The 27,742-nt window shown below is 43.2% G+C and overlaps 1 protein-coding gene across 1 annotated transcript; it reads left to right on the forward strand.

The window, feature by feature from the left end:
- The first annotated feature begins 7,766 nt into the window (after positions 1 to 7,766).
- On the forward strand, positions 7,767 to 26,746 carry nr4a3 (nuclear receptor subfamily 4, group A, member 3). Its single transcript, XM_034228359.1, is given in 10 exon segments — positions 7,767 to 8,218; positions 8,903 to 9,073; positions 12,865 to 13,187; positions 13,190 to 13,553; positions 13,556 to 13,695; positions 18,044 to 18,173; positions 19,427 to 19,590; positions 19,722 to 19,921; positions 22,828 to 23,006; positions 24,833 to 26,746. Coding segments are annotated over 10 exon segments (2,031 nt in total). The 5' UTR covers positions 7,767 to 8,121; the 3' UTR covers positions 25,096 to 26,746.
- Positions 26,747 to 27,742: the final 996 nt, after the last annotated feature.

Below are 27,742 nucleotides of genomic sequence, written 5' to 3' on the forward strand. Positions count from 1 at the left end.
GGAAATTACAATGCTGCCATCCTCTCATGATGAGGTTCAGGTAAAGCACGGTTAATGTATTATATTATTGAGGGAGAATTGTCCGGGGCTACAGAAAAAGCCCAGGCCAGGCGATGCCACTGGGCGGTCCAGTATAATAACGTCGTATTAAATGCAGTCATTTGGTCTTTAGCAACAGCTTGTGAGAGCAGTGCATTCATCGGTGTTCGTTTTAATGCTGCCAGTTTGTTGACGGCCTGTGAGTTGATGGGACATCTCATGCTCCCTAAATGCTAGTGGAGCCTCGCAGTGGCGAAACCGTGCCGCGCCACACTTTTCGCCGCATAAGCGCGCCACATTTTCGGCTCAGTTGAGGCACCCTCCTCAAGATGAGGCCCCACGCAGTCTGCATGATCGGCCGGCCTGTAGGGACGGAGGGCCCTAAGTACATATGCAGATGCGCAAAAAGTAGGCCTACTCAGATCGTGTACTTGGGTAAAAGTAGAAGTATCAGAGTGTAGGAATACTTTGATACTACTTTGAAGTAATAATCCTGCAATCAAAGTGTTACTCAAGTAAAAGTATAAAAGTAATAGCATGCATCAAAAATATAGTCAAAGTACCAAAAGTAAAAGTACTCATTATGCAGAGCAAATCTACTCAGTTACTTTGCACTAATGAGGAGAGCAAAGAAGATGTTTTGCGTAGATTATTCATTTAATCTGCTTTATTGGACACCTAACTGTTCAAACATTTCTGCCGTTATATTTTAAGTTAAAATCTAATGTGCAAACTGGAAGGCAGTGGTGTCAGGACAGATTATGACACAGTGACGATTGATCATGACTATCAACGTTTCCCTGACGTAATGTGATTTGATTTTACAGAGGACTCTGGCCGCGATGAGGCAAGAGTACTACCCAGATAGCAAAAAGTCATTGAATCAACATTGAGATATGGTCACGCTGAAGATTGTGTTCAACATTGCGGTGCTGTCTGTTATCAGTAATGATGAGCTTCCCTCCATTTCCACCATGACCCAGTTTCCACTGCCAACAATCAATGTTAAATCAGGTATTGTAATGGCAATCTACAGAAATTTCCTTTTTGGGGGGTTGTCAAAAGCTTTACAGCTTGACTTCCCTGATCACACTAAAAACACTTTCAACTTAATTGCAATAGACCGATGGGTGCAAGAACAAGATTCCATGAAAACAACTATTGTGAATGATGATGTCATTTTTTTAAAGTTGAACTTTGAACTGTGTCTATACTTTGATTTGTTATGTGCAACTATAAATAACATAATTTTAGGAGATTTGGTTAATGTTTAATAAATGTTTAAAGCACTTAAGTTATTAAAGTACAGGAAAATGTCAAGTTACCCCAATTTAAATTAATGTTTGATTCATTCATTCACACATATCTTGCTCAAAATTAAATACTTGTAGGAAGTAGTAATTCTGAGTAGTCTGTACAAAGTGAAGAGTAACCTTTTATAGTCAATTGTTAAGTACTCACATGTAAGTGTACTACACTAAATAAGAATTTGTAAGTAAAACAGACAATGTACACCTCACTGAGGTCAGACAAGTACCTTTTTATTTGTTTTTAAGGCCATCAGTTTGCATTTCTTTTTCAAGTGAGGTTAACTATTTAGAATGTACAGTGTTAAACTGCATGATGGAAGAATACATGCAGCATGTTATAATAATATTGCATGAATGACATTGCAAGGACAAATAAAAAGGTTACAGATGAAGTGTTTGGTAAATATAGATTTATATGTATTAACTTGTGGAAGGTATACAAAATGTCCTTCTGATTTTGCTCTGACAACAGTATAAATGCAAAGATGTGGATTCTTTAAAGACGTAACTCAAAGTAAAAATAGTTGAATTCTCAGGAGTCCTATATCTTCATGGAGAGAAAGACATTTTATCATTTCAATTTTAGGTTTATCTACATTTTGGGCTAAAATGTTCATTGGTTACGGTAAGGGTAGATTAAGACCCGAAGGAAATTAATATAAATCTAAACATTTCTTGCATGGTGACAACAAGTGCTTGTGTGTGTAGCTGTGGTTGTGAATGAGTCACCTGACACGGGATGTTGGTGGACGCAGTTGATTACACACACGTCCAATTCTATAAAAAGGACACGGTCATAATCTCTAATCACTTCCATGTCTGGCAGAAAAAAGGGAGCAGGTTAATCTGGATTACACGTCACCATGGTGAGGTCACAGCCGAGGCATCCGATACCCTGACCAGCCAGGAAAGAGAGGGGAAACACAAAGACAGGTAGAAGACAGGAGATGATTAGAAACCCCCACATTTTTTAAGACGCAGTATCTAATTACAAGAAGGAGAGAACAAGTAATAATTCCATTTGCAAAATTCATATTTAGCCTTGTTTTGTTATTGCAAATGAATAAGACTGAAAATACAATGGGGGGTAGTCCTTTTAACCATAACTTTACAAAAAGTAACATTACACTTGAAAAAGTAACCACATGACCTGAAAACCAAATGAAAAGTCCACCCGACCAAACATAAACCTACATCATTTTATAATGTTTATTTGTTTTATTTGTAAATGTCAGAGTTATTGTAACATCGTGACACACTTAGATCAAAGCATGCTTGTATATAATAATTTAATTCATAAAGACTAACCCTGGATGACCTAGACCCAGCCAGATGATTGCTTTAAATCTGACAAGAGGGAGAACAGAACAGGGCATGAAGAAGAACTATTAATCTATGCCTAGGATATGTTTTTTACCTAATGAACCACGGAGTTGGACTGAAATAAACTTCATCAACAATTGAGTGTATTGAAAACTTGCACATGATGACAAACGGATAAGAACCCCATCAGAGCTGAAAATAATTTATATTAATGCCTGGATTATCATGATAGGTGTAATATTCACCCACTCAACCGCAGTGTTCACCCCCATTTTGATCGAAGAAACAATACAACGAACTATTAACAACTGTTTGAACAAGTGTGATGATTGGAATTGAAGAGGGGATTTTTAAGTTGAACCAAATTTTTAAAATCCATGCACTGTCTTTGTTTTTAGCTGAGCCCTGGTGGCATGTGATGTGCAAGCCCTGCAGCTGATCCTGCCAGTGACCACAGTGTTCTGCAGCTTTTATCACCACTCAGTCTTCATAGACAAACTGAGCATGACTGGAATGTTGAATCCTCTGCTAATTCACTGCCACTTAAATGTGATAAATGGGGAGAGTTTGGAGTAGTTAAACATTTTTTAAAGGTTTTCTCTGAAAAGCACATGCAAAAGCACATTTATGCTTTTCTTATCTGTAGAGGGGATGTGTCTAACATGGAGAGGGGCTTCCTAGGGCAGACCGTTTCACCTTAACCTATACCATGAAGATGCTTTCTGCTATTGTGTACCTTCAGTCATAAAAGCGACTTCTCCTGCAGCAGCGTTGTATTTTGACAACAGTAGCCTAATGTTCTGTCAGTCTCAGCTAAAAAAAAAGCCTCAGCTGGTGTGGAAGAAGCATCGCTGCTATGCGAAGCTTGCAAGCCATCACACTCACAACCCTGTAGTGTGTGTCTGTTCGACGAATCAAAGCTTATATCTTCGGACTACGAACTTGTTATTCCCCGCTCTTCCAGCCTCATCCCCGGCTAGACAGAGAAGCTGAGAGCAGCAGGGAGATCCCCTCTACAGTTGTTTCTCCCTGGGTATGACGGCTATATCAGCTGACTGTAAAACAATATCTTACTTAATAACATAAATAACACTGATTGTGTCTCATTACAACCTGTATTACAACCTGTATCCTGTATTGCCCAGGTCGCTTTTAGCGGGGACACGCTGTACGGCTAAAAATACCTGTCTACGACTATATTTGGCTTGGCTGGATCACAATCACACCGCTAAAATAGTCGGTACAATGAATGGGCTCTCTGCTATCTCACTGCCTCCGTGATGCTAAATTTAGTAACAAGGCTTGCGTCAATCACGAGCCTCAGTGCGTCAAGCCTTCCCCCGCCCCCCGGGGCTCGTCATTGGTCAGAATTGGGACGCTGACCGGCCAATACGCGCTTCCTGATTGGCTCTTGTGATGTATTGTTCCTCGCAGCTCCGGAGGCACTTTTTTAATTTTGAGGTAGCTGAGCACGATTGAAGGATTATTCCTCCTCTCATATCCTGTCCATGCTATAGTGTTCTTAATCTGGTTAGTGATAGTATTTCCTCACTATTGACTAAATGTAGCTGCAATTAGATTAACTATAATATGCAAGTTGCAATGGCCCCAGGGTAAAATTGAGCCACATGTTATTTGTTATAGCAATTTTCCTCAAGCATGGGTTATATCCTTTTTTTAAATAAATATTAACTGTTTTATTAACAGCCCCACAATGTAATTTCTTAGGTAAAAATGTACCCCGATGTAACTTCCCTTATCAGAATTGTTCTTTAAATAAGTGTCAATGTTATAGAATAAAGATGGACACTGTTATTTGATTTCAGCAAGATTACTGAAATAATTTGATTTGTTTTGAGAAAAGGGAATTTTCTAATTACATAAATCCACTTTACAAAATAACATAAACCCTGATAATCGACTAAATGACATGTGAGGGTGGGGATTTGAAATAATAGGAGTTAAAGAAGGTACTCAAAACAGCTAAAAGCAATTTGGATATCCTGTCAGTTGATTTAATTGACAGTTGCAGGTTTTCAGTGTCATGACAAGATAACATGACAGACAATTATTATTATGATTATTATTATTGGCTTATTAATTATTAAAGGCACAGAGTCAATATTGAACATCCTCTCAGACAGGCTGAAATAGACAATCATAAATAACTATGGCTGATGTTGCATGAAATGGAAATACTCAAGTAGCCTATAAGTAGGCCTATGTGATATAGTTAAGTATTAGTAGTTGATTCCTTTTCATAATCAGAGTACCTTTATTCATCTGACAATGGCAGACATACGGCAGATGTATGCAGATAAAGTGAAGAGAATAGACTTACATATTACATATTTTTGTAAGTAAGCACGCACATGTTATTAATATAAACACAATAAGTAAAAACAAATTACAAATAAGTGTACCATGGTAAAAAAAAAAACTACGTAGTGGTAGGCCTACATTTAGAAAATAAAAATGACCATATAAAGTTATAGAAGTACCACAAATATTCTTATATTTCTCAAAGGAAATGTATCGCTTCTTTATGTGATTTGGATCATGTTAAGTGAACGTTTAGATAAATACTACTCACTGATAAATAATATGAAGGTATTTTTTTAAGTTCTTTAAATTAATCTTCCGTTTTACTGATACAAATGGCATTTGGGCAAATGCACAAGGACTGCAAGCTCGCACGGTGGACCCCTCTCTGCATCATCCGCTGCAACCATCAAACCAACCGCCTCTCTCTCTCTCATTCACTCCTCTCCCTTTTTCTTCTCTCTCTCTCTCTCTCTCTCTCTCTCTCTCTCTCTCTCTCTCTCTCTCTCTCTCTCTCTCTCTCTCTCTCTCTCTCTCTCTCTCTCTCTCTCTCTCTGGCAGGGCTTATGTGTCTGGTACAGTATGAGAGCGAGGGAGAGAGAGGGCGCTGAGTGACGTCACCTCTCCCATGGCGTCACATTGACGTAGCGCATACCAGTGTGGAGGCAGAGCCCACATAAATGCACTATTTGACTTTCTCCACTCAGACGGCGCACATAAACAAACCCGCGTTACAACTCCACACTTTGCAAAGCACACCATCAGCACTGACAGACTCACGGGAGCGGACGCAGACACACTCCTTTACACCCGGGAGATTTTGATTGTGTAATGTTCTCTTTCATTTTTTTCTACTTTTTGGTAAATTTACTTTAAAGAAGGTAATAAGAAGAAACTTTTTTTTGTCGCCGATGAATCCTGATCTTCTACAATAATACGAGAAAGAGATTTTTTTTTTTACATGTATATTTTTCTCAACATCACTTCGACTCTTGGTGATTATTCTGGATGGAAATAGGATACTTCATAGGTTATTACCACATGTAAAGACGGAACCGCTACAGCAAACCAGTAAGTAAGCTCGGAATGAATGAATGAGAGTCTGACATTCTGCCGTAGCGCTTTTGACTGCCAGACTTTAAAATAAAAAAGATGGATTATAAATGTGTGCGTATGTTTTTATTTCCTAAATCCTAAATGTCAAGCTGAATCTTCCCTTTAATATCACCCTCTGTCTAATTCTTCCAACTTTGTGCGTCTAACCTGTTGATATGTCCAACTTCAACACGCTATTCATAATATCGCCTGATCCTGTGCCGTATGTCCAAAGAGCTAAATGAAGCTGGATTTGAATTTAATTTGCAGTGGGAAGGTATCATATCCTTTCTGGTTGTCATGGAAATGAGATGCCTCTCACTCACACAATGAATAGTGGAGTCAGACGCACTAATGGTCTGAGGGGAGAAGAGTAACCTACATTCAGGCAGGAGAGTTAAAGCTCTCTGATTTTTGTATTATCTGATGGGTTATGCTGAAGGTCTAAAGGAGTTATTTACATGGTGTGTTGTGAGATATGTGTGTGTTTGTCTTTGTGACACTGATAGATAGACCATGAGCACTATATTGTTTCGAAAATAAAGTCTATACAGCATTATCATTAACGCTGGCTTGGTTTTTAGGATGAAAGCTCAACATGAAAGGTAATGTTTTCCAAACAGTCACAGAGTCTGAGCTGTCGCCTGAGTGGTGGCAAATGTCTCTAATGTCAGCTGTCTGCTGTCTCTGTGGGGACAAGGTCTCTCCTATGTGTCCTTCATTGATTGCAGGAAGAAAAAAATTAGCCACATCAAATGTCAGAAGCCCTCTGAATAATTTCCTAGAAACATCTGATGGCAACACAGACACTTAGTTCAAAGCAGCTGCAAGCTTCAGGCTATCTCTGTGTGGCGAGAAACTGAGTTAAGGTTCCTGAGTAACTTGGTGGTTTTACCTTTCCTTCTTACTTGTTCTCTGTTGTGTTCTTTATCTATTTCACACACTCAGGTTTACGCACGCAGGGATTCTGACAGGCTCCCTCAGGCAGATTTACAGTATAGGCTACTCACATATTTCTCTGGTCTCTCCTTTATGTCCTCTCTTTTCTCTGTCTGTTTGCTGGAAGCCTCGCGCTGTCCATGGTTATTGGTGTGAGGGGCTACCGGGGGCTACCGGCGCTCCGGGGCGCGTGCTTTGCAGCTCTTATGTCGTTCACTTGGTTACCGGTGCGCGCGGGGCCAGAGCCCCACCGACCGACTCGGCCTGATAATAAGAGAAAGGGGATCCGTTTGCTCATTTAGAGAAAAAAAATGGACTGAATGTCTCACTTTGCAGGAGAAAGTTATTTGTCCCCCTTTTAGGTGAATTTCCCCTCTCTTAACCTTCCTCGGAGGATGTGATAAGAGCCCATTTACGCACACCCTTAACTTCAGAAGCTTATGAAAGAATGACTATTTTGTCTTGCATCAAGGACTTACCTTATTTCTGCTGCCAGAACCAAATAGTTTTTTAAGCACTCAAATTGATCCCACACGTAATAAATAATGCCTTAACTGTTCCAAGTCGACCCTTGTCAAATAAGTGTTATAAAGCCTGACGTGTTTGTTTACTCTGGTTTGACTTTATTTCAACATATTTGCTGCGCAGCATTACATTTGTAAAACCACATCTTGACCAAGGAAATAGTTCAACTTCAGACCTAATGTTTTCTCTCAGAATTGTTCTAGAGTTTGGAGAAAAGTGGAAGAGTTTGATGTGTTGACACACAGATAAGAAATGACAGCAGGCTGCAGGTGCCTGTCTGTTGCCCTGGTAGTCGGTTATGGGGGCTGTGGCTTGTAAACAGAGAGTACTAAGATGCACACCAGGATGTGGAGTGGTCTCTCTTATCCCTGAGTGTGTCCGGCAGAGAGAGAGCCTGTGTATTTAAGAGAGTGTGTGACAGAAAGGGGGCGCTATGGGCCTTGAAATCCGTCTACCAACGTGCGTCTCGCTGCAGTGAGGGAGTTGGAGGCGCACGGCGCACAGGACTCGGCTGGTTTTGGTTTCAGGTCCGACTCTCCAACATTTCTTGGTTTCTCTCTGCCTCTGGATGAACCCTGAGCAGGCGAATACGGCAGTGATCAGAGGCAAGAAAAGCGATGGCTTCGAAGCACAGACTGCTTTTATAAAAGTTCTCACTTTTATAGGTCTGTATTTCTATAAGTAGAAACTTACTGTTGAAGCTGTCTTTCGAAACGCAACATTTAGATTATAATAATACTGGAGCACAGCTTAGAATGAAACTTGTCGCCCACGTAAGTGTAAGTCTTGAAATTAGCTAAATGTCCTCAGTTGTGGTTCATATTATTTTCTTTGCAATATAGATTCAGTGTCATATTTAATGACAAATTGTTCTGTGTTTCATTTGAATGTGTAAGTATTGCGTTTGCTTTGTTTAAAATGGATTTACATGTATAATGCAATGATCTTCTTTTTCTGTGACTGGCATCTTGTTCTCGCACAGGGGTTTGCACTCCCTTTCATCTTTCTGTTGCGTTTCATCAGATTTTCTGACTTTAACTTTCAAACGTTATATTTCTTTTAATTTAGTGTGAAAACATTTTTTTGTTTCTTATTGTATTTAAATAGAAGGCTGACAACTTTTTTTCTGGGCTGTAATACTGTGTGAAGACCAACCCACTTTAGAAGACATTTGGTAAATGAAGTTTTGGAAAGCAGTGCCTATTTGAAAAAAAACAGTAAAACATCGATCAATGCATGTTTCTAAATCTTGAGTGTGTATTGATGGTTTATTATTGGCGCTGAATGGAGAGGACGGTACCGTTTTTCCTCCTGCCGCCAGACCACTGACCCAGACATCTCTCCTCCAGACACAGGTTCGGAAGAGCGCGCCCAGCCGAGGTTGGAGCCGTGGCGATCGGACAATTCCTGTGCGACGCCCGCCGAGTCCTCCCCGCTCCAGGAACCCTGTCCCGGCCGCAGCCACGCCACCCCTCACCCCCGTACACTCAGCACCATTCAGCGCGAAGCTTTTCCATCAGGTACAGACACATCCCGTCCGTTTAGCCTTCCTTCATTTGTTCTTCTTTCTTTCTTTTTTTTTCTTCTTTCTTTCACGTCCTTATATCTTTTCTGGTGTGGCTCAGGTGTGTTTTTCAGCACTTATTGTGGTGTGCTATGTTTGATTATCTTATGTTTTAAGGACAAATAGAAAAAAGGCCCCCAAAATATGCTCAATTTAAGGGTTAGGCTCATCAGAATTTAACTATGGCTGTTTTCTAGCGACTGTCTACTTAAATTCAAAAGCAAATCATAAAGTTGTATGAACATGCTGGTGATCTGATCTTTGTGCGCGAGAGTTTCAGCTCGTGTGTGTGTGTGGTTGTTTGGGTGGCTCGCCACCAGTGCCGACTGAATTGACATTTCAATAATCCTTCTAATGACTCAACAAGGTCTTCAAAAGCCTTTATGACTAATTCAGGCCAAATTATGTTTATATGTTTCACTTGTTATATGTTTATATTATTTTTACACTAAACCCGTCAAATTAATATTATAACATAATGTAATGTATCTCCTGGATAAATTAAATAGATGATAAAACCTTCAAAAGGATAAACTATAACAAATGGTATCTGTGATGTAAGGGTGCATAAGTATACAAATCACTTCAAACTCAAAATTCACTGACATTAAACAACATCCTCTGTTTTTGTATTTATGTTTGCAACTTCATGTTTTCATTTGTTAGATCTATGGCATTCTGACAATGAACAAGCGCGCACAGTTATTGGAACAGCTGCAGTTTGTCCAGTTGAAATGCACACCTCGAGGTTAGAGACTGTTTCCCTTCGCCTCACTGCTGCACCACCTGTGTCTGACTCTGCTTGGGTTGTCTGTCCTCTTGCTTACACTCATGCACAAACACACACACAAACACACATCTGCTTGCATGCAAGTGTAATAAAGGCAAGCTGATGGTGGTTTTGGAGTGTATAGAAGGTTTCAAGATTTTTCTGCAGGGGCATGAAAGTAAAGACGGCTCTGGATACAATTATATTTGTATTGTTGAGTGTGTGAGGGGATGCGTACTTGTGAGCATGGGTGTGGGTGTTACTGAGTGATGACTAGGCACACCAAATGTAAAGCACCAAGTGGTTTTACAGGTTCTTCTTAGGATAAGGGTGCTTGTTATTGGCAGAAAGAGTGTATACAGGTTAGTGTTGACATCTTTAACATCATGAGAGATGAAAAAAAGTGTGTGTGCTGTGCGCGTGCCACTATGTGTGTATGAAAAAATCATCACATCAAAAGTGTCTTTCCTCAGATGACACAGTCAATAATCAAAGCCCAAAAGATAAGAGATACTATGTTTGTAGTCAGCTGTCAAGTAGATTATATTTGTTTTAAAACAATTCATAGCCTCTCTTTTTTGTGTTTTATATCTATTTTATTTAAAGGTAGGCCTATATGTCTGCATAAGGCTGCTAACAAAAAAAACACAGGTGCAAAAACACATACAGTATACCTACACTAATGCAGCATTGGGCAGTGGCTTTGACCTACTGACACAACACTGAGAGCCACAAAGTTCACCACTGTACTCTGCTCTGCTCACGATTGAGTTTGTTTTTCCTCTACTTACTTTGATGCCTAATCTGTTGCAAAAATACTTTAGGTATAACCCAGAAAGGCCCCATGAAGCCCTTAATGCTGCGTGTGTGGTTTTCCACGTGGGTATAGAAGAGTTGGTCACTATAGAAGAAAAAGATAATGACGTCAAGCACACGCAAGCCTACAGTTTGACTCATATCCTCAATTTACAAAAACTCATGCAGCATTATATTCCCAATATGACATATAATCAATAAATGTGAGATCTTGAATTTATTTTAAAAATAAATTGCAGGATTATTATTTAAAAGGGGACAGTGCTTTTTTGAACTGTCTCTTTTTGTTATACCAAATACACATAAGGACCAACAGAAACATTACATAAATAAATAAAGTGATAGATGAGTGTCTCCCTTATTGTTTTTTTTGTTTTTCTTTAATTACCGCTTTGAGTCATTCTTATGTCTTTCGACCCCCCACCGCCATACTGCCCCTCAGGTTGAATTTAATTGTGTTGAAGCAGCTTAAATTAATGTGTCACTCAGCTTCCGCCATGAGTGACAATCGTGTATGCCTACTGCAGTCTGCAGGCTGTTAGATGACCGCAAACTAGTTGTAGGCCATTTTCAAAACGTGTGCTTAAGCCTATTAGTAAAAGTTATTAGGGGAGAAAGAGTGGATTTCTTCAGGACTTTAACATTATTTTAAAGAAAGAACAGGAAATGGGCTGTAATTCCCTGACTGGGGCTTCGTGCCTCCGTTTGGATGCTGGTATTTGTGGGTGCTTTAACAACAGCAGTTCCCGATGTGTCCCGTATTTGACTAGACAAACATGACGCGCGGGGAACAGGGGCGATTACGACAGAGCGCGCGCATGCTGGGCGTCAATGGGAGCCGCGTGTTGACAGTTCCCTGCTCAGGAGCGACGAGCAAACACCACAAACCCAGCGCTGACACTCATGACCGATTAGCCCGCACACGCACGCGCACACACACACACACACACACACACACACACACACACACACACACACACACACACACGTGCACGCAAAAGCCATGTTTTACGTAAAGGGTTTGATCAAATGAGACCATATAGTCCACGCACGCACACACACACACACACACACACACACACACACACACACACACACACACACACACACACACACACACACACACACACACACACACATACACACACACACACACACACACACACACACACACTCACACACACACTCACACACACACTCACACACACACACCACACACACACACACACACACACACAGATTAAGAGGTGGTGGCCTGTTGCTGTGACAGAATTAAATCAAGGGGGAAAACTCAAGACATACCGACTGGCGTCTGTAGCAGTTAGAGGAAATATCTGTGTCTGCATTTGTCAGTATGTGTGTGTTTGTGTGTTTGTGGATTTGTGTGTGGGTTGTGCAGCCAGCATTTAGCACCACCATGGGGTTCCATTATTATTTAATGTTATCTCATCTGCTTTGCCATCTGACTAACCGTACACCCACCCACACACACGTGCACACACAGATACCCAGCACACACACATGTACAAACACACCCTGGTCACAGATACTTTTCAGTGTGGATTAAATCTCTGCTTTGAATGCTTTGCCTCAGGATTGTGCACTGATGAGCTGCAGCTTCTCTAACTGAACACTACTAGGAGAGTCTTCACTGCCTGGAGGTCGTGTGTGCGTGCTTCAAATGTCTATTTATTCAGTGAAGTGCAAGAAGTGTTAAAGCAGGAAATGGTCTAAATGGCAATAAAATACAAATATTTCTTTAAAGATCCTATTAGGAAACTTTTATAAATGAGCAAAATCTCTGAGATCTAAAGAGCTGAAAAGGACTGCCTGTTTCATCAGATATATGCAGAATGTTTTTATCGTGCACTGTTAATTGTTACCCTGTACTACTTGTGTGAGCATGTGCCTCCACCCTTTAAATTCGCTAAAGGGTTGTTCCTGTACTGTGCTTCTGTGGGCAATCTCCTTCTTCTTGAAGTCCTGCTTTCAGTTGAAATCAGTTGTTAACTAATATGTAATTTTCTCACTGAATGATTGTTGCCGTACAGCTGTACTCTACTAACACTATTAAAATGCTTTTTCACTGAAAACATTTTGGAATACATCTGGTGTTATGTGCCACGCAGCTCTAACCTACGTGTGCTCTGTCTCTCCGGCAGACATGCCCTGTGTGCAGGCTCAGTACGGGCCCGCCCCCCCAGGCTCAGCCTACTCTGGCCAGTCCTTCAGTTACCAAGGCGACAGCTACAGCTCTGACCTCATGACCCCTGATTACACCAAGCTGGACCTTGGTGGTGGTGAGATCTCCGCTGCCGCCACCACGTCCCTCCCCAGCTTCAACGTCTTTGTGGAGGGGAGCTACGAGCCCAAGTCCTCCTGCCTCTACCAGATGCCGACACACCGGCTCATCAAGAAGGAGGAGGAGAGCTACCCAACGGCTCCGCCCATGGAGGCCATGTCCTCCTCCGCCATGTACTTTAAAACAGTCTCCCCCCCTCCACCCCCACCACCCCGTCCCTGCCACCCCAGCCTGGCACCTCCTTCCTTTGGGACGACCACCCCCTGGCCCCTCCGTCGCACCCCCACTCTCTGGGCTCCCTGGAGACGGGCCCTCTCAAGTCGCCCCGCTTTCCGCACTTCTACCAGCACTCGCCGCCACACAGCGGAGGCAGCATCGGGGGTTACGATAATCTCGGTGGTGGACTAGTTCGCACCTCCTCCTCTTCCTCCTCCTCCTCATCCTCGGTCTCCCATCCTCACTGTCCACCCCTGGAGCAGCCCATGTACCAGCTGCACCGCGGGGCCGGGGGCAGCAGCCTCGCCTTTCGTTCCCTGGCTCTCGGGCACTGTGGCCCCTACTAGGAGACAGCCTGCCATCGCCTCCCCAGCGGGGCCTCCAGGGAGAGGGCACCTGTGCGGTGTGTGGGGACAACGCGGCCTGCCAGCACTACGGCGTACGCACTTGTGAGGGCTGCAAGGGCTTCTTTAAGGTAAAAACCCTCGAAGCAAATAATTCATATCAGTGTTACTCCAAACCCTGAAACTATTATGAAAGCCTAAAGCTTAAACAATGCCATATATGGAGTCATTTTATATTTATTCCTTATGTTTCTTCCTTATATTCCTTAAGGTATTGTAAAGTACCCACTCCTCTTCTTGTCCTTTAATCCGATAAACAAACAGAGCAGATGCACATTCACATTCACAACAGAAAATATCATCAAGTAGCTGCATACTGACTGACGTTTTTGACTTAAGACATGTTTCCTGCAACCATATAAATAATCTTAAGAGTCACCACAACACACCCACAGGGGTCTTCTCTCCACGCAACCAAGTAGGCAAGTTGTGTGTATGCATGGACTATGTGCTGTGTGATTGCTTGTGTTATGTGAGAACACAGAAAATAAAGTGTGGTAAGAGTGTAATTAAACATAAATCCTCCTTGAAATCAAAGTTTTCTTTCCGAGCGTTTGCAGGTAATCAATGGCCATGAAACTGACCACATTTCTCTGACAATATAGAGGACGATATGAGTCAGTTTGAGATTTTGTCCGTCAAATAATTCAATCTAACACCCATCCCACTGTCTCACATCCCATGTTACAGCACATGTGGTCACACACAACTCATAGTCGGACAGATTTCCTCTTACAAGTCATAAAAACACTAAAACAAACTTATCTGGCCTGTGCTCATTGAAATAACAGTAAACTCAGCAACACCAAGTTATTTCTTTGCAGAGTTTTTGAATTATAGCATATTCCGACACACTTGTTAAGTATTTCTATTGGTTGCATGAGACAAGAGAGTGAAATGAAGTGACAGCAAGAAGGGGGTGCACACACAGAGGTAATTGAATAATGCCTCTGGTAGGTGGAAATGAATTATCCTTCTTTTCAATTAGTTTCACAATTTGTTTTTATTTAGTAATTAATGAAAGCAGCGTCTGGTGGCAGGCAGCAGGCCCACGGGCTGTCTGCTTGCTGCAGCGCTCAGCACACACAGCCTGTCAAACCTCGCTATGTTTCCTTTCCACACACATGCAGATGCAACTGACCATGCACACGCAGCATATGCACATGACCACAGATTCATACAGTAGCATGTACATGTGTTTCCAGTCTGTTACTCCCTGAATCCAGTGCAAGAGCAGAGACTGAAACATGCCTTACACACACCTGCTCTTTTCTTATTTATATTAGCATGCACATTACATCCATTATCCTGATGGCTTTATTGTCCCCTAAAAATATTTTCCTGATTATATTTAATTATCCCTGAATAGTTATCACACATTAAACTATAGCAGAGGCTTGCTGTAACTTGTTGTTATTTCATTAGTATAATTTGATGGCACATATTCAATGTGAATTCATTTGAGCTCTTAAACAAAGAGTTTGTTTTTCCTGTTTTTATTATTTTTGGCAGAATAATGAAGTCCATTCACTGGTGTCCATTTATTTAGTGCACCCATTCAGAATTAGAATTTTTAAAGATAAATAAAAACTAGATCTCAGGTTTTAGTACAATACCCGTACAATTTACAGCTAAAAGCAAAAACACATTTTAAAAGGTGACCTGTTTTACCGCATGTTGTAACCGGTGATTTACATTAGCTTTGCTTTTATCAGACAAAATACAGGGTTCAGCGCGATGTGTTATTTTCACTGCATGCATGCTATGCAAGTCATAAAAAGCTGGGATGTGGTACTGGCAGTCTGTGATGGAAAACTGAAAATGAAAAAGGTAACATACATATTACTTATCAATTGAATCCCATAAAGAAAACCGTAAAATCAGTAGCTCAGAGCTACACATAATTATTTCACTTACTGGCAGACAGAGAGAGATTGTCTCTGATTAAGAAGCTGAGGAGAAGAGGGAAACGGGAGACAGAGGGAAGAGAAGGGCGAACAATGTCCCTAAAGGCTTTAATTTAAGCCAAAGCTATTTACACATGTTATATGTAAAGAATCTGCCTCTGCATGCCTCTAGCCTGCCCCCCACATCACCCACAGCATGTGAGCTTCTGTAAGCGTGCGTGTTTATGAATGTGCCTTCAGACACAACTCATTCTGTAACTCTGAAATGTTTAACTGAATTTCACTTGAATTAAGTCCTTTTCCCACACAAACATAATAGCACCCTAACATTTCTTTTTCTGATATGGCAATATTTAATTAAAAAAAAGAAGTTGTAATAGTGAAAAACCGCCACCAACATCATGGTATATTACAAGACAGATGAAGTTCACTAGAACAAAGTAAAATCCTCAAAACTCATACACACAAAAGAGTGCCTATTTTTTTACACAATGTACAGAGCAGAAGACGGATCTACAGCTTTGCTAACCATATTGAGATAATTTGATCTGACTATCAGAGACTAGTTAGTTACAGAGCATTAGCTCTGATATGTAGTGTCTGCTGAGACGCCAGTCCTGCCCCATGCTGCCTATTAGAAAGCAAAGTCACAAGAGCCCCACACACACACACACACACACACACACACACACACACACACACACACACACACACACACACACACACACACACACACGCACACACACACACACACACACACACACACACACACACACACACACACACACACACACACACACACACACACAGCAGTGGAGAGAGACAGGAGCCAGACCAACTAATGAGAGCTTAATTTATCAGAACCTTAATTGATCATTTCAATCTCAGGCTTTTTTTGGAACCAGCTATCACAGGCCCTGAGGTCACTGATGGGAAAACTTCCTCTTATACAAACATCTAGGATCAACCCAGCTGTCACCTGAACCCATATGCTGCACGAAAACACATGTTTTATGTCAAAAGAGGAGTTTAAAGAAAAAGAGTGAAGGCTACCCTTATAATACAAACCTAAGAGTAAAAAGACTTTTAAACTGGAAGCTTGTCCTTGGTGCTGTGTTTATAGAGGTGTCAATACATGTTGGCATGCTGAGGCTTTGTGCGTCATCCAGCTTCTCGTGCAGCTTTATGTTTAGTTCGGACTCTCACTAAACGGATGCTATTTTCCCTCAAACACATTAATGACCATAACTAACTTATCCCCGCGTGCACGGGTCACTGACCATTCAAAGGATGCGAGCGAGCTTCGGCGCCATGGCAACGGCTCTCATCCGGCGCGGGCGCCCATTACGCGCCAGTTCCGCACTCGCGCCGGAGCATATGGAATAAGTGGTGTGTTATTGGTCTCCCGGGGGCACGGGCATGTGTGTCGCGAGGGGTTCCTAATTTGATTTATTTGTTTTTATGTGTTTTCGAGGCGTTAAAGAAGAGGACAGACTGCGACACTTTCCGCGCGTTTCGTTTGTTTAATTTACAGTTTGTTCTGGTGCTGTCTCGCCTGAGTGGACTAGAGTCCAAGCATGACTGAGTATGTAAATACTACAAATGACAGTAATTATAGTCTAATTGTAAGCTTGTTTAATGTTATCCTTTCATTGAGCAGTTGCACCTAAGGCGAAGGCTTGCCCAAGGGTTTTAATCCAAAAGCGTTTTTACAGATTGGCAACATGCCACAGGAGGCCTCACCGGATGCCAAAGTTACTATGCTTATTATGGTCGAAATGCTTCTTATAAATGGGCTGTTTCAATGCAATATAAAGAATATGGTTTCTCTATGCAGTGTCTAACTGAGAAACGTACTTCTAATTCTGCTCAGGGAAGATTTCATTGAGTAATAGAGCTCGGATTGAGAGCAGTTGTTTTTGACCAGCAATCAGAAACGCACGGGATTGGCCGATTGGTGTGCGCTTGCACGAGAGCAGGCGTGCTTTCATTGGGCCACCATCTCTATTTTGTCTTTCATCCGGACCCCACGTGGCCCGTTTTCTGATTTCATTTTAATAAGGTCAGTAATAATCGCTCAAGCCAGCCGAGGAGAAAACAGCCCCCGCGGGGCCCATTGAGAGCGGCGCGATGCGCTAGGCCCCGGAGGTGCCACGAGCTGACCCGCGAGCTTCACAAACAATCTGATCACGCAGCTCTATACGGCCACTGTCCCCCTGTCTCGCGGGACCCACCTCGGCACGCTAAGCACTCAGTCCCTATTGTCAGCTCCGGCGCTAATAAAATTGTCCCTCCTGCAGGCGAGGCTTGTTGGAAAATTAATTTTATCTAATTATACTGATGTCAACGCCGCCTTTCAGCGCGTAATTAAAATCTGACCTGCAAGCTTCTGCTTTCATTCTTTGATGGGTAAGGGGGAAACAAACTGCAATTGAATTAAACAAATCAAATATTAGGTGGTTGATTGTGTTTGGAGGCTGATTATCGGAATGCCTGTTTCTTCTCTCCACAGCGCACCGTGCAGAAAAACGCCAAGTATGTGTGTCTGGCCAGTAAGAACTGTCCTGTGGACAAGAGGAGACGAAACCGCTGCCAGTACTGCCGCTTTCAGAAGTGTCTGAGTGTGGGCATGGTCAAGGAAGGTGAGAAAAACACTTGATACACACTTTTTAAACAGATAACACACACACACACACACACACACACACACACACACACACACACACACACACATACACACACACCAGGATACACAAACCTGACCTTCAGTCCATGGTGATGAAGTTTGTCTCTGCAATCAGGGTTTAACAGGCCGGTAATTATCTGGCTTGTTGCAGCATCACACACATCCATGAAGCAGTAACTTCTCTCTGAGGTACAAAGGAAAATATACATTAACCAATTATAAACTGTCACCCTTTGAACTCGGTATCCAGAGGATTTTAAAGCTTTGAAAGAGACACAAAGGTGAACATCCGTTGGAAACATCCTCAAACGTTCTCTTGATTTGTGTCATCAGATCTGAAGCCGATGGTCTATAGCAGAGATGATTTGCTGAGTGTGGCACTTGTATTGCCCCCATTTCCCTGAGGTTTCTCACCTGTTTCACACACACAGACTCACACTCAGGGCCGGCGCTTGGCATAGGCAGTATAGGTGAATGCTAAGGGCGCATCAACCCATGGGGGGCGCCGACATTTTTAATTTAATTTTCATAACAAAACAATTTCCCGATTTTGGATCAACAAAGTACATCTTATTATCTTATACTAACAGAACTACGCCTATATTGCGTACAGCGCCCATAAACTATGCCCCTCCCCCCAAATCAGGTTAGTTGAACTGCCCCAGCCCCAGTAAAAACCAGAGGTTTATGTGAAATAATTCTTTTTTTGAAATAATGGTTTTAGTGTGCAATTATAGGTTTTAATTTTGTATTTGTTTTAATTTAAAATAAATCAAACTCCCAAAAAACATATACAGCTTCTGTGTGTTTTTATTAACATTGGAATGTACTGTGATGCAAGCGGCCGTGGTGGGGGGGGGGGGATGCCAGCTAAAATCTTGCTTAGGGCAGCAAATTGGTCAGGGCCGGCCCTGCTCACACTCTCATAAATACACACACACTTGTCTATCCTGTTATCTGCATACAGCCGGTAGAACAGCTCCACTGCCATCTGCTGGCTAGTGGCCTCCTGTGTAGGGATTGGGGGAAGGTTAGAGAGCTCCTGTGGAAAAAAGCCTCAGTCATACTTATCCCACTATAAAATGCTGGTAACAAGCCAATCAGGTAGAGAAGAGATGTTCTTTGTGCACGCTGCATAGACACGACCAGATTCAACTGAACAACCCATTCATATTTGCATTTGGTCTGCTTTCTTTCTCTGCTTCACAGTGGTACGCACGGATAGCTTAAAGGGGCGCCGAGGCCGTCTGCCTTCCAAACCAAAGAGCCCCCTGCAGACAGAAGGGTCTCCTCCTTCCCCACCCCTTAGTTTGCTCTCCGCTCTGCTCAGGGCGTATTCCCACTGCACACCCCGTGATCTCGACTACAGCCAGGTACGCCCAATACCCCTTCTTTAGATCTAAAGGGAAAAAAATGAATGATCTAGGTCGGAGTGCATGCATTCAATAAGAAAATATGGCCTGTCTATGAGTTTATTCAGTAGCTTATCTCTGTGTCTCCACAGTTCAGTGCTTCGGACCCTCCCTCCTCCTCCTCTGATGCTGAGCACATCCAGCTCTTCTACAGACTGCTCACCATCTCAATGGAGACCACGCGATGCTGGGCTGATCGGCTGCCTGGGTTCTCCGAGCTTCAGCGCGACGATCAGAACTTGCTCATAGACTCTGCCTTCCTGGAGCTGTTTGTCCTACGAATGGCTCACAGGTAAGAAAGAGGAGATGCAGATGGATGACACATTTAGCATTTAATTTCACTTAACTTGTGAACAAGTCTCCATCCATACGTGCACATCTAAAAAGTCCTTCACAAGATAAAAAAATGCACAACTTAATCAGAAACTGAATTTCCTTAGCAACAACAGGCAGATAATATCCTTTAAGTGTGGAACTTTGTTGGCAAAGCTTTGTGCTGCTGTGTCGGTGTATTTCTAAAGTAGGAGGAGTGTAGCTGAGTAATCGCCATATGATCCAAATTATGAATGGAGTCTGCATCTATGACAGCAGCTACACCCACAGAGTTCTGCTCCGCTCGTCTGATATCTGACGCACAGAGAGCTCAGTGTGTGCTCCGCGGGCTAAAACTCTGCTAACATTGTGAACTGTGAATTGACAGGATCAATTCCATCTAAAAGCCAGTCAGCTGAGAAACTGAAAAGGGCTGTTATGAAGGGAAATACATATTCAATTCAGCTGACTGGATTTTAAAAGAATAGTGGAAAAGGGAATCGACTTGATTTACTTCATGTGTCTGGTGGTTTGTGTGTGTGAGAGAGAGACCACGTGTGTATCGCTCGTGGTTACCTGTGGTGCCATTATGACTGCCCTTGCCCATCTTTGCCTCAGAATTGCCCCGGGTTACCGCTCTGCTCTTGTAAGGCATGCGGCTGGTTAAATTTATGGCGAGGACGGGGGTTGGGCTACATGCTCATCCCTTTGTCTGTGCTGTCGTCTAGGCCAGAAAACCAACACAGTCACACACAAGAACACTTACTCACACACACTCATGCACACTGATGATGTAGAATCCCAAGTTTCTCTCCTCCTCCCAGTGTAGGTCCAGGTGCAGGGTGGGTAGAGGATGGGTGGTGGCATCACAGTCCCAGCAGGAGGGGGATCAGGCTGGGACTCTGACTCACGCTCAACGCTGGACTCATATGGGCCCAATATCAAACACACACTGCTCATCTTCCTATCAGCCAAACTCCCACGGTGCAGAGGGAAAACGCACACAAACACAGCACTGTTCTACTCTATCAATTTTTCCGTGAGAGCTAAGGATGCTGTCCATGCTCGCATCTTACTGTTGACGCAGCCCTGCGCTGACCCTGTCTTGAACTCAGATGCCTTGCAGACCCCGGCGCAAGCGTATGTCTGTATGCTTGAGTGTGTGTGTGTGTCTGTGTGTGTACTCAGTGCGTGTAGAGTAAATTTGCTCCGCTCTTCTGAGCCGGCATTGCTGTAAGCACCCCGTTACCAAACAGTTTCTGTGGTTATTGGTTGATTACCGTGGTGACAGTGTAGTCAGGAGTGAGAGGAATGTGTGGCAGACGTCCAGCTTGTGTGTGTGAGCATGTGTGAGTGTGTGTGTGTCTGTGTGTGTGTGTGTGTGTGTGTGTGTGTGTGTGTGTGTGTGTGTGTGTGTGTGTGGGTGTGTGTGTGTGTGTGTGTGTGTGTGTGTGTGTGTGTGTAGGTGTGTGTGTGGTGTGTGTGTGGTGTGTGTGTGTGTGTGTGTGTGTGTGTGTGTGTGTGTGTGTGTGTGTGGTGTGTGTGATGTGTGTGTGTGTGTGTCGGTTGTGTGTGTGTGTGTGTGTGTGTGTGTGTGTTTTGCGCATCTGTTTGGCTGCTTGTCTGCCAGCCTGTCTGTGTAGTTTTGCTCATGTGCTACTATTAGACAAGGGTCAAATTGTATTTTAGCTCATTGTACCAATAGGTCACTGCAGACCTTATCAGCTACGAAGATAAGAGGGATTTGGGTTCATATTGTAAAGTTGAATATACTTTTGATGCAGTTTTTCTGTTTTACAAGGCAAATTCCAGCCATTTATTTGTAATAGAAGTTAAATATATCCAACTTGATACTTCTATCGGTCAATTCAACATTTTGAATAAAGCTTCACACACAAACACAACACACTTTTTTTTAAAGAAATTCAAAGTATTGAATTGTTTCACGCTACATTTGACGGAAATGTAATGAATAAAAAAAGGGAAATATAGGTGCACTAAGTAATCTATACATATTATCTATATCCCCCTTTCCTCTCTGGCTAGTTCTGATGTTTTTGGATAAAAGTGGAAAGGTATTTTTGACTCTGCATGATCTACAGAGCTGATGATGTGCGAGAGCATCTGTGTTCGTGTGTAATGCTCAGAGTGGGTGGAGTACCTCTTCTAAACTGCAGTAGGGCTCGTTAGACGTAAATGGTATTTCGCCTCATAACTACTAAACCAATGTTTGTGCAGGGTGTAATTTAAGGCTTCCTCTATATCCCCCCTTCCCCCCCTGTCTTGCTTTCTTATCAGTATCAGCTGTTTCTCAATCAAGCACTTTGAGGTCAACACTTTTTCTCTCTCTCTGATGAAAGCCAGGTTCTTTTAGGCACTAATAAAGACTAGTCATAGCTCTCTTTCATTTACTTGTTTTCTTTCCCTCTCTGCTCGATGGTAAGGGAGAGGGATGTTATGTGTCGTGAGTAACTGTTGGCTAAATAAATCTGAGAAGCTTTTCGTTTCCTCATTAAGGCTTTGTGTTTCCACTGCACACCGCAGCCTGGGCACATTAAAGCCTAAAGAGTTTACCTATCTGTAAATACACACACACACTGATCAGCCCTCTGCCCTAACCCCTCACCCGACCTGCCAGAAGGAAACACAGGAATGTTTTTAAATGCTATAATTTGGAAAATACAACCTTAATCAGCTGCATGCCTGTGTTTGATGTGTGTCTCGTTTCTGTGTGAGCGTGCACACTGCCAGGTTCTCTCATTGTTTTTATTGTAATTGTTTCCTTGTCCAAGTATCACAAGCTATATTTACAATACTCTAAGGAAAATGCAGCATTGTATTGGAATAGTATTCTAACCGATGTATCCTTTTCTCTCTGTGTCTCAGGTCGATGCTGTCAGAGGATAAACTCATCTTCTGTAACGGCTTGGCGCTGCACAGGTTCCAGTGCCTTCGTGGGTTCGGAGAGTGGCTGGACTCCATCCGGGACTTCGCCACCCACCTCCAGAGCCTAAACCTGGACGCCTCTGCCTTCGCCTGCCTGGCCACCCTCGTACTGCTCACAGGTAAAAACACATCAAAATCTAAAAATTCCCAGAAAAAACTGTTATATGATAGTGAGGAAAACTGCATCCTGTTTTCAAAGTTGGATGCCTCACTCCACCATACACAAACAACATCTGTCAATCACACAAGCTAGCCATGCGTGAATACAGATACAAATCCGCAAACACTTTCTTTCCTTTGTCCAGAGCTTTGCCCTCTGGGTGATTCATTGTGACAGTGATCAGGTGGATTCATCCACTGCCGTCACACATACGCTCAAAGACACACACGTGCATGCTTGTTCCTACACATCTCCGCCTGAAACAAGAACCCGATACCCGGGAGCACCTGCTGCACCTGCCCCACACCTGGCCCTCTAATCAGTGTGCATGTGTGAAAAATGGAGAGGGAGTCTGCTTTCTATTTGACGTTGGAGCCGCAACAGAGAAGGCAATCATTTAGTGGTCAGGAAAGCAGATTAGAAATGCAACAAAAATGTAGGTGACGGCGGATGCCTTTTGCAACTAGGTTCCCATTTCATCTCAAGAGTCAGAGACTGTACATAAGTGTGTAAAACACCCCTCCCCCTACCCTTCCTTACCTCACCCTGCCCCCCCCCCTCCCCCGCCACATCCTCCTCTTCCTCCACCTTCTCCTCCTCTGTCTAAGCCCTCTAACCCCATCCTCTCTCTCTGGGGGAGCACTTAACTCTGTGCCTGATCGACCAGCCCACTGTGGAGCACAGCTCTGGAATTGCGTCTGCGCTGTTCTCAGTGGCGCTCTGCCACCTCGGCAAAGCACACAGCGCACTGCCACCACAGAGCTGCCAGAGCCACCAGGCCATCGACCGCTTCAGAGTGGCCTGTGCAGAAAGGCAGCCATCGATCCCTCCCCGGGAGCTCGCGCACATAGAGAAAGAAGGGATAGGCAGAGCAAAGAGAGGGAAGCGTGTGAGAGGTCTAAAAAGCCGCCATGAAAGGAGGGCTGGAGTGACTCCACGGCAGCAAACACAGAACAAACAAAAGGGTCACATAAACAAACAATAAATAAGCTTCAGATAATGGATACCTCAAAGTGAGACTGGTCTTAGGGACAACCTCCCTGCAGACTGGCTTGTGTGTGTGTGTGTGTGTGTGTGTGTGGTGTGTGTGTGTGTGTGTGTGTGTGTGTGTGTGTGGTGTGTGTGTGTGTCTGCGTGTGTGTGTGTGTGTGTGTGTGTGTGTGTGTGTGTGTGTGTGTGTGTGTTGTGTGTGTGTGTGTGTGTGTGTGTGTGTGTGTGTGTGTGTGTGTGTGTGTGTGTGTGTCTGCGTGTGCGGCTGGACACCCTGTTCTCTGCAGAATGAGTTAGTGTCACATTAAGCCTAGTACGGGTGCCACAGGAGTTGCTATGGGCAGCAGTGAGTGTGTGTGCGTGTGTGTGTGTGTTTCTAATTTCATTTGGCTGCTCACAGAGCCGAATAATCAGCTAATTGTTGAACACTTTTGTATCTGTCAATGTCTTAAATTGCAAGGACAATGTGTGTGTCTGTGTGTGTAAATGCTTTTTATATATATATGGCGTGTGTTTTGTCTGAATGTTAGTGTGTGTGTGTGTTCACAGTGTAAAGGGGTCTTATTAGGTTAGACTGTGTATTGATCTGTAGTGAGTGAGACAAGTTAAGGCCTGTTAAGAACATTAGCCATACAAGCTAATGAGGTGCAATTCAATATAAAGGATGTAGCTAATGCTCTGTCAGCTGAATGAGCTCTGACGCATGTGTGTGTGTATTTGTCTTTTTTCCGAGGATGTTATTTTTCCTGTTTAATGTATTATTTTCCTAACGTCTCACTTTCTTCCTTTCCACAGAGCAAGTTCCAGGTCTGAAGGACTCAAAGCGGGTGGAGGAGCTGCAGAATAGAGTGATGTGTTGTCTCCGAGACCACCTGGGCTGCGGGCCTTCTTCCTCCTCGTCCAAGGCTGTCCCCCCCCTGAGTCGTATTCTCAGTTTAAGGGCAGAGCTTCGTTCCCAGAGGACCCAGGGCCTTCAACGAATCTTCTACCTGAAGCTGGAAGACCTGGTACAGCCCCCTCCGTTGATTGACAGGTTCCTGGACACTCTGCCCTACTGACGGCGCGGGTCGACCATACGGAGAGAAAACACACATCACGCCCTGTTCAAGCCTCCCCCCCCCAGGAGCACGCACACGTCCAGAGAGAGACTCGCTCACCTCTGACTGATGCAGAGCAGAGAGCCAAAAAAATGCTTTTCACACAACAAGAAAAAACAATCAAGAACGCCTTTCACTCGAACGGACAACCAACTAAATGCTTTTCACCAGTATGAAAGACAATTACTCGAACGCTTTACTAGTTTTTCTTTGATCCTCCTGCTTTTCTCATGTGGGGGAGGATGACAAGGCTGAGATGGACGACAGAAAAATGACTTTTTACTGTCCTCTGTCTGTCTGGGTGGTAACTCATCCAGCTAAAAAGAAAGAAGGTTAAGGGTTTATATGTGTTTTGGCCTGACTCATCTAGTATGAGAACTTCTTTTTTAAGTAAAGAAGGAAGGGGTGATGTCGCTGTGTTTGAATATTTTCAAAGCTTAAGATGTCCCAGTGAAACACAAGTTGCTGTGTATTCTAGTTCCTTTCTGCGGAAAGAAGGAGTAGGGAATTTTCGTAAGAAAATGTACTGAAATGTCAGAGGTCAGCCTAGAGACGCGGAAACATCATAAAGCAGATATTTCATAAACACATGGAAGAGGCGGTTGAGTTGGGCTCTTGATTCCAAGTGCAATTTCTTAAGTGCTATCTCACCCTAAAGGACGACGAGGAGGAGAGATTTAATTTCAAACTCTAAATTATTTTAATGCAAAGATTTGTCCTGTACTGTCAGTAGTTAAAATAAATAAAGACAGCCTCTGCCTGGCTTTAGCAGCAGAGGAAATACTGTGCACTAACGATTGATGACTGAGTCACCCAGACTTGAACTTGCTCTAGTATGTATTTTTTTTGTATTAACTCATTTTGGATTCATAGGTCGAGTAGGAGTATGGAGCAATGAACATTGACAGAAACTGGCTTTTAAAGCACTTACACCCTGAGAAGGGCTAGAAGCACAGACACACACCCTACCTGCTCCCCTGGAGGGAGAGTCGGGGGGAGGAGGGTGCTCGACAGATAGCTGTATGTCCGGGGGTGAAACATTCCGCAGTCATGCTCTTTTTTCTATTTGTTTCTATTGTGGAGGCCGTGTGAGATTGTGGAGGACATGGTGGCATACTGTCTTTGTGCGTACGCTTAGAGAAGCCAGGATCATATGCATGGTGTTATAAGCTGTCAAGAGCTGTCATAGCCAACCTGTGTTTGTCAGACTGCAGCTCTATGGGGATTTCCCTGGGCCTCCTCCACCCACTCGCACTCACGGCAGCAGTTTGAAATATCAAAAAAGCAAATTATATAGATATAAATATATATAAATATATATATATACAAAACTAATATTTTGGAGTGTTTTTAGCTTTTTCAAATATTGTGGTACGAGTTGTGCATTGTTTTTTGAAGAAGAGAAACAAAAAAACAAAAAAAGTTGCTGTTTTTTTCAATGTCCCTCTTTGGTTTGAGTTTCCTGTTCGATATTTTTGTTTTCTTTCTCTTTGGTTCACTGGATTTTCTGTTCAGCACTTTGAAATCATAAACTAGTTCTGATTATTCTGCTCGACTGTGTCATGTTTTGATTGTTGTTGTTTTTTTTTAATTAAACGACTTTCACACAAAATGCAAAGAAATTACATTGTCTCAAGACTTTTTTAAAGTAACACAATTTGAGTAGATTTTATTCACAACACGTGTGACTGGCTGGTCAGACACAAAAGCCTCTTAACAGGTAAAAGGCCTCACCACTCTCCCGAGGGACCCTTTGGGCTCTCTCAGAGACTAGAGGGGGATTAGGAGGGTGAGTAGGGGGAGGAAGAGGGAAGCGAGGACAGCTTCATGTTAGCATGAGGTCCAGATCAGCCTCCAGCCTCGTTAAACACCATCGATCGCCACGGTGACATTTCACAGCACATGCCGTCTATACTGTCACTGCCATCACTCACTCGTCCTCCTGCGCAACAGCGTGAGCACTAACACACACACACACACACACACACACACACACACACACACACACACACACACACACACACACACACACACACACACACACACTCTCCAACACACAGGTCTCTCTCCAACACACAGCTGATGGATAGTTACTTGTAGTGAAAGTGTGAACAGCTCTCTGTGTGTGTGTGTGTGTGTGTGTGTGTGTGTGTGTGTGTGTGTGTGTGTGTGTGTGTGTGTGTGTGTGTGTGTGTGTGTGTGTGTGTGTGTGTGTGTGTGTGTGTGTGTGTGTGGCCTAGCATTACTATACTTGTGGGGACCTAAATCTGTTTACATAGTCACGTGTGGGGACTCGCCTCCCTTATGGGGACAAAATGGAGGTCCCCATGAGGGGAATCATTAATTTTAGGGTGAAGACTTGGTTAGGTTTAGGATTAGGGTAAGGTTAAGGTTAAGGGTAAGGGTTAGGCATGTGTTGGTTATGGTTAAGATAAGTCTCCAGGAAATGCATGTAAGTCAATGTAATGTCCCCTGAAGTGATGTATACATGGTATGTGTGAGTGTGTGTGTGTGTGTGTGTTCTGGGGGGGTAACATGGTGTTGGAGTACACAGTGTTAAACGGTCTCCCAGAGATGGGGACTCGAGTTTGTGACTCGGACTCGAGTC

The sequence above is a fragment of the Gymnodraco acuticeps genome, unplaced genomic scaffold (assembly GCF_902827175.1).
Source record: "Gymnodraco acuticeps unplaced genomic scaffold, fGymAcu1.1, whole genome shotgun sequence".
In the NCBI taxonomy this organism is placed as follows: Eukaryota; Metazoa; Chordata; class Actinopteri; order Perciformes; family Bathydraconidae; genus Gymnodraco; species Gymnodraco acuticeps.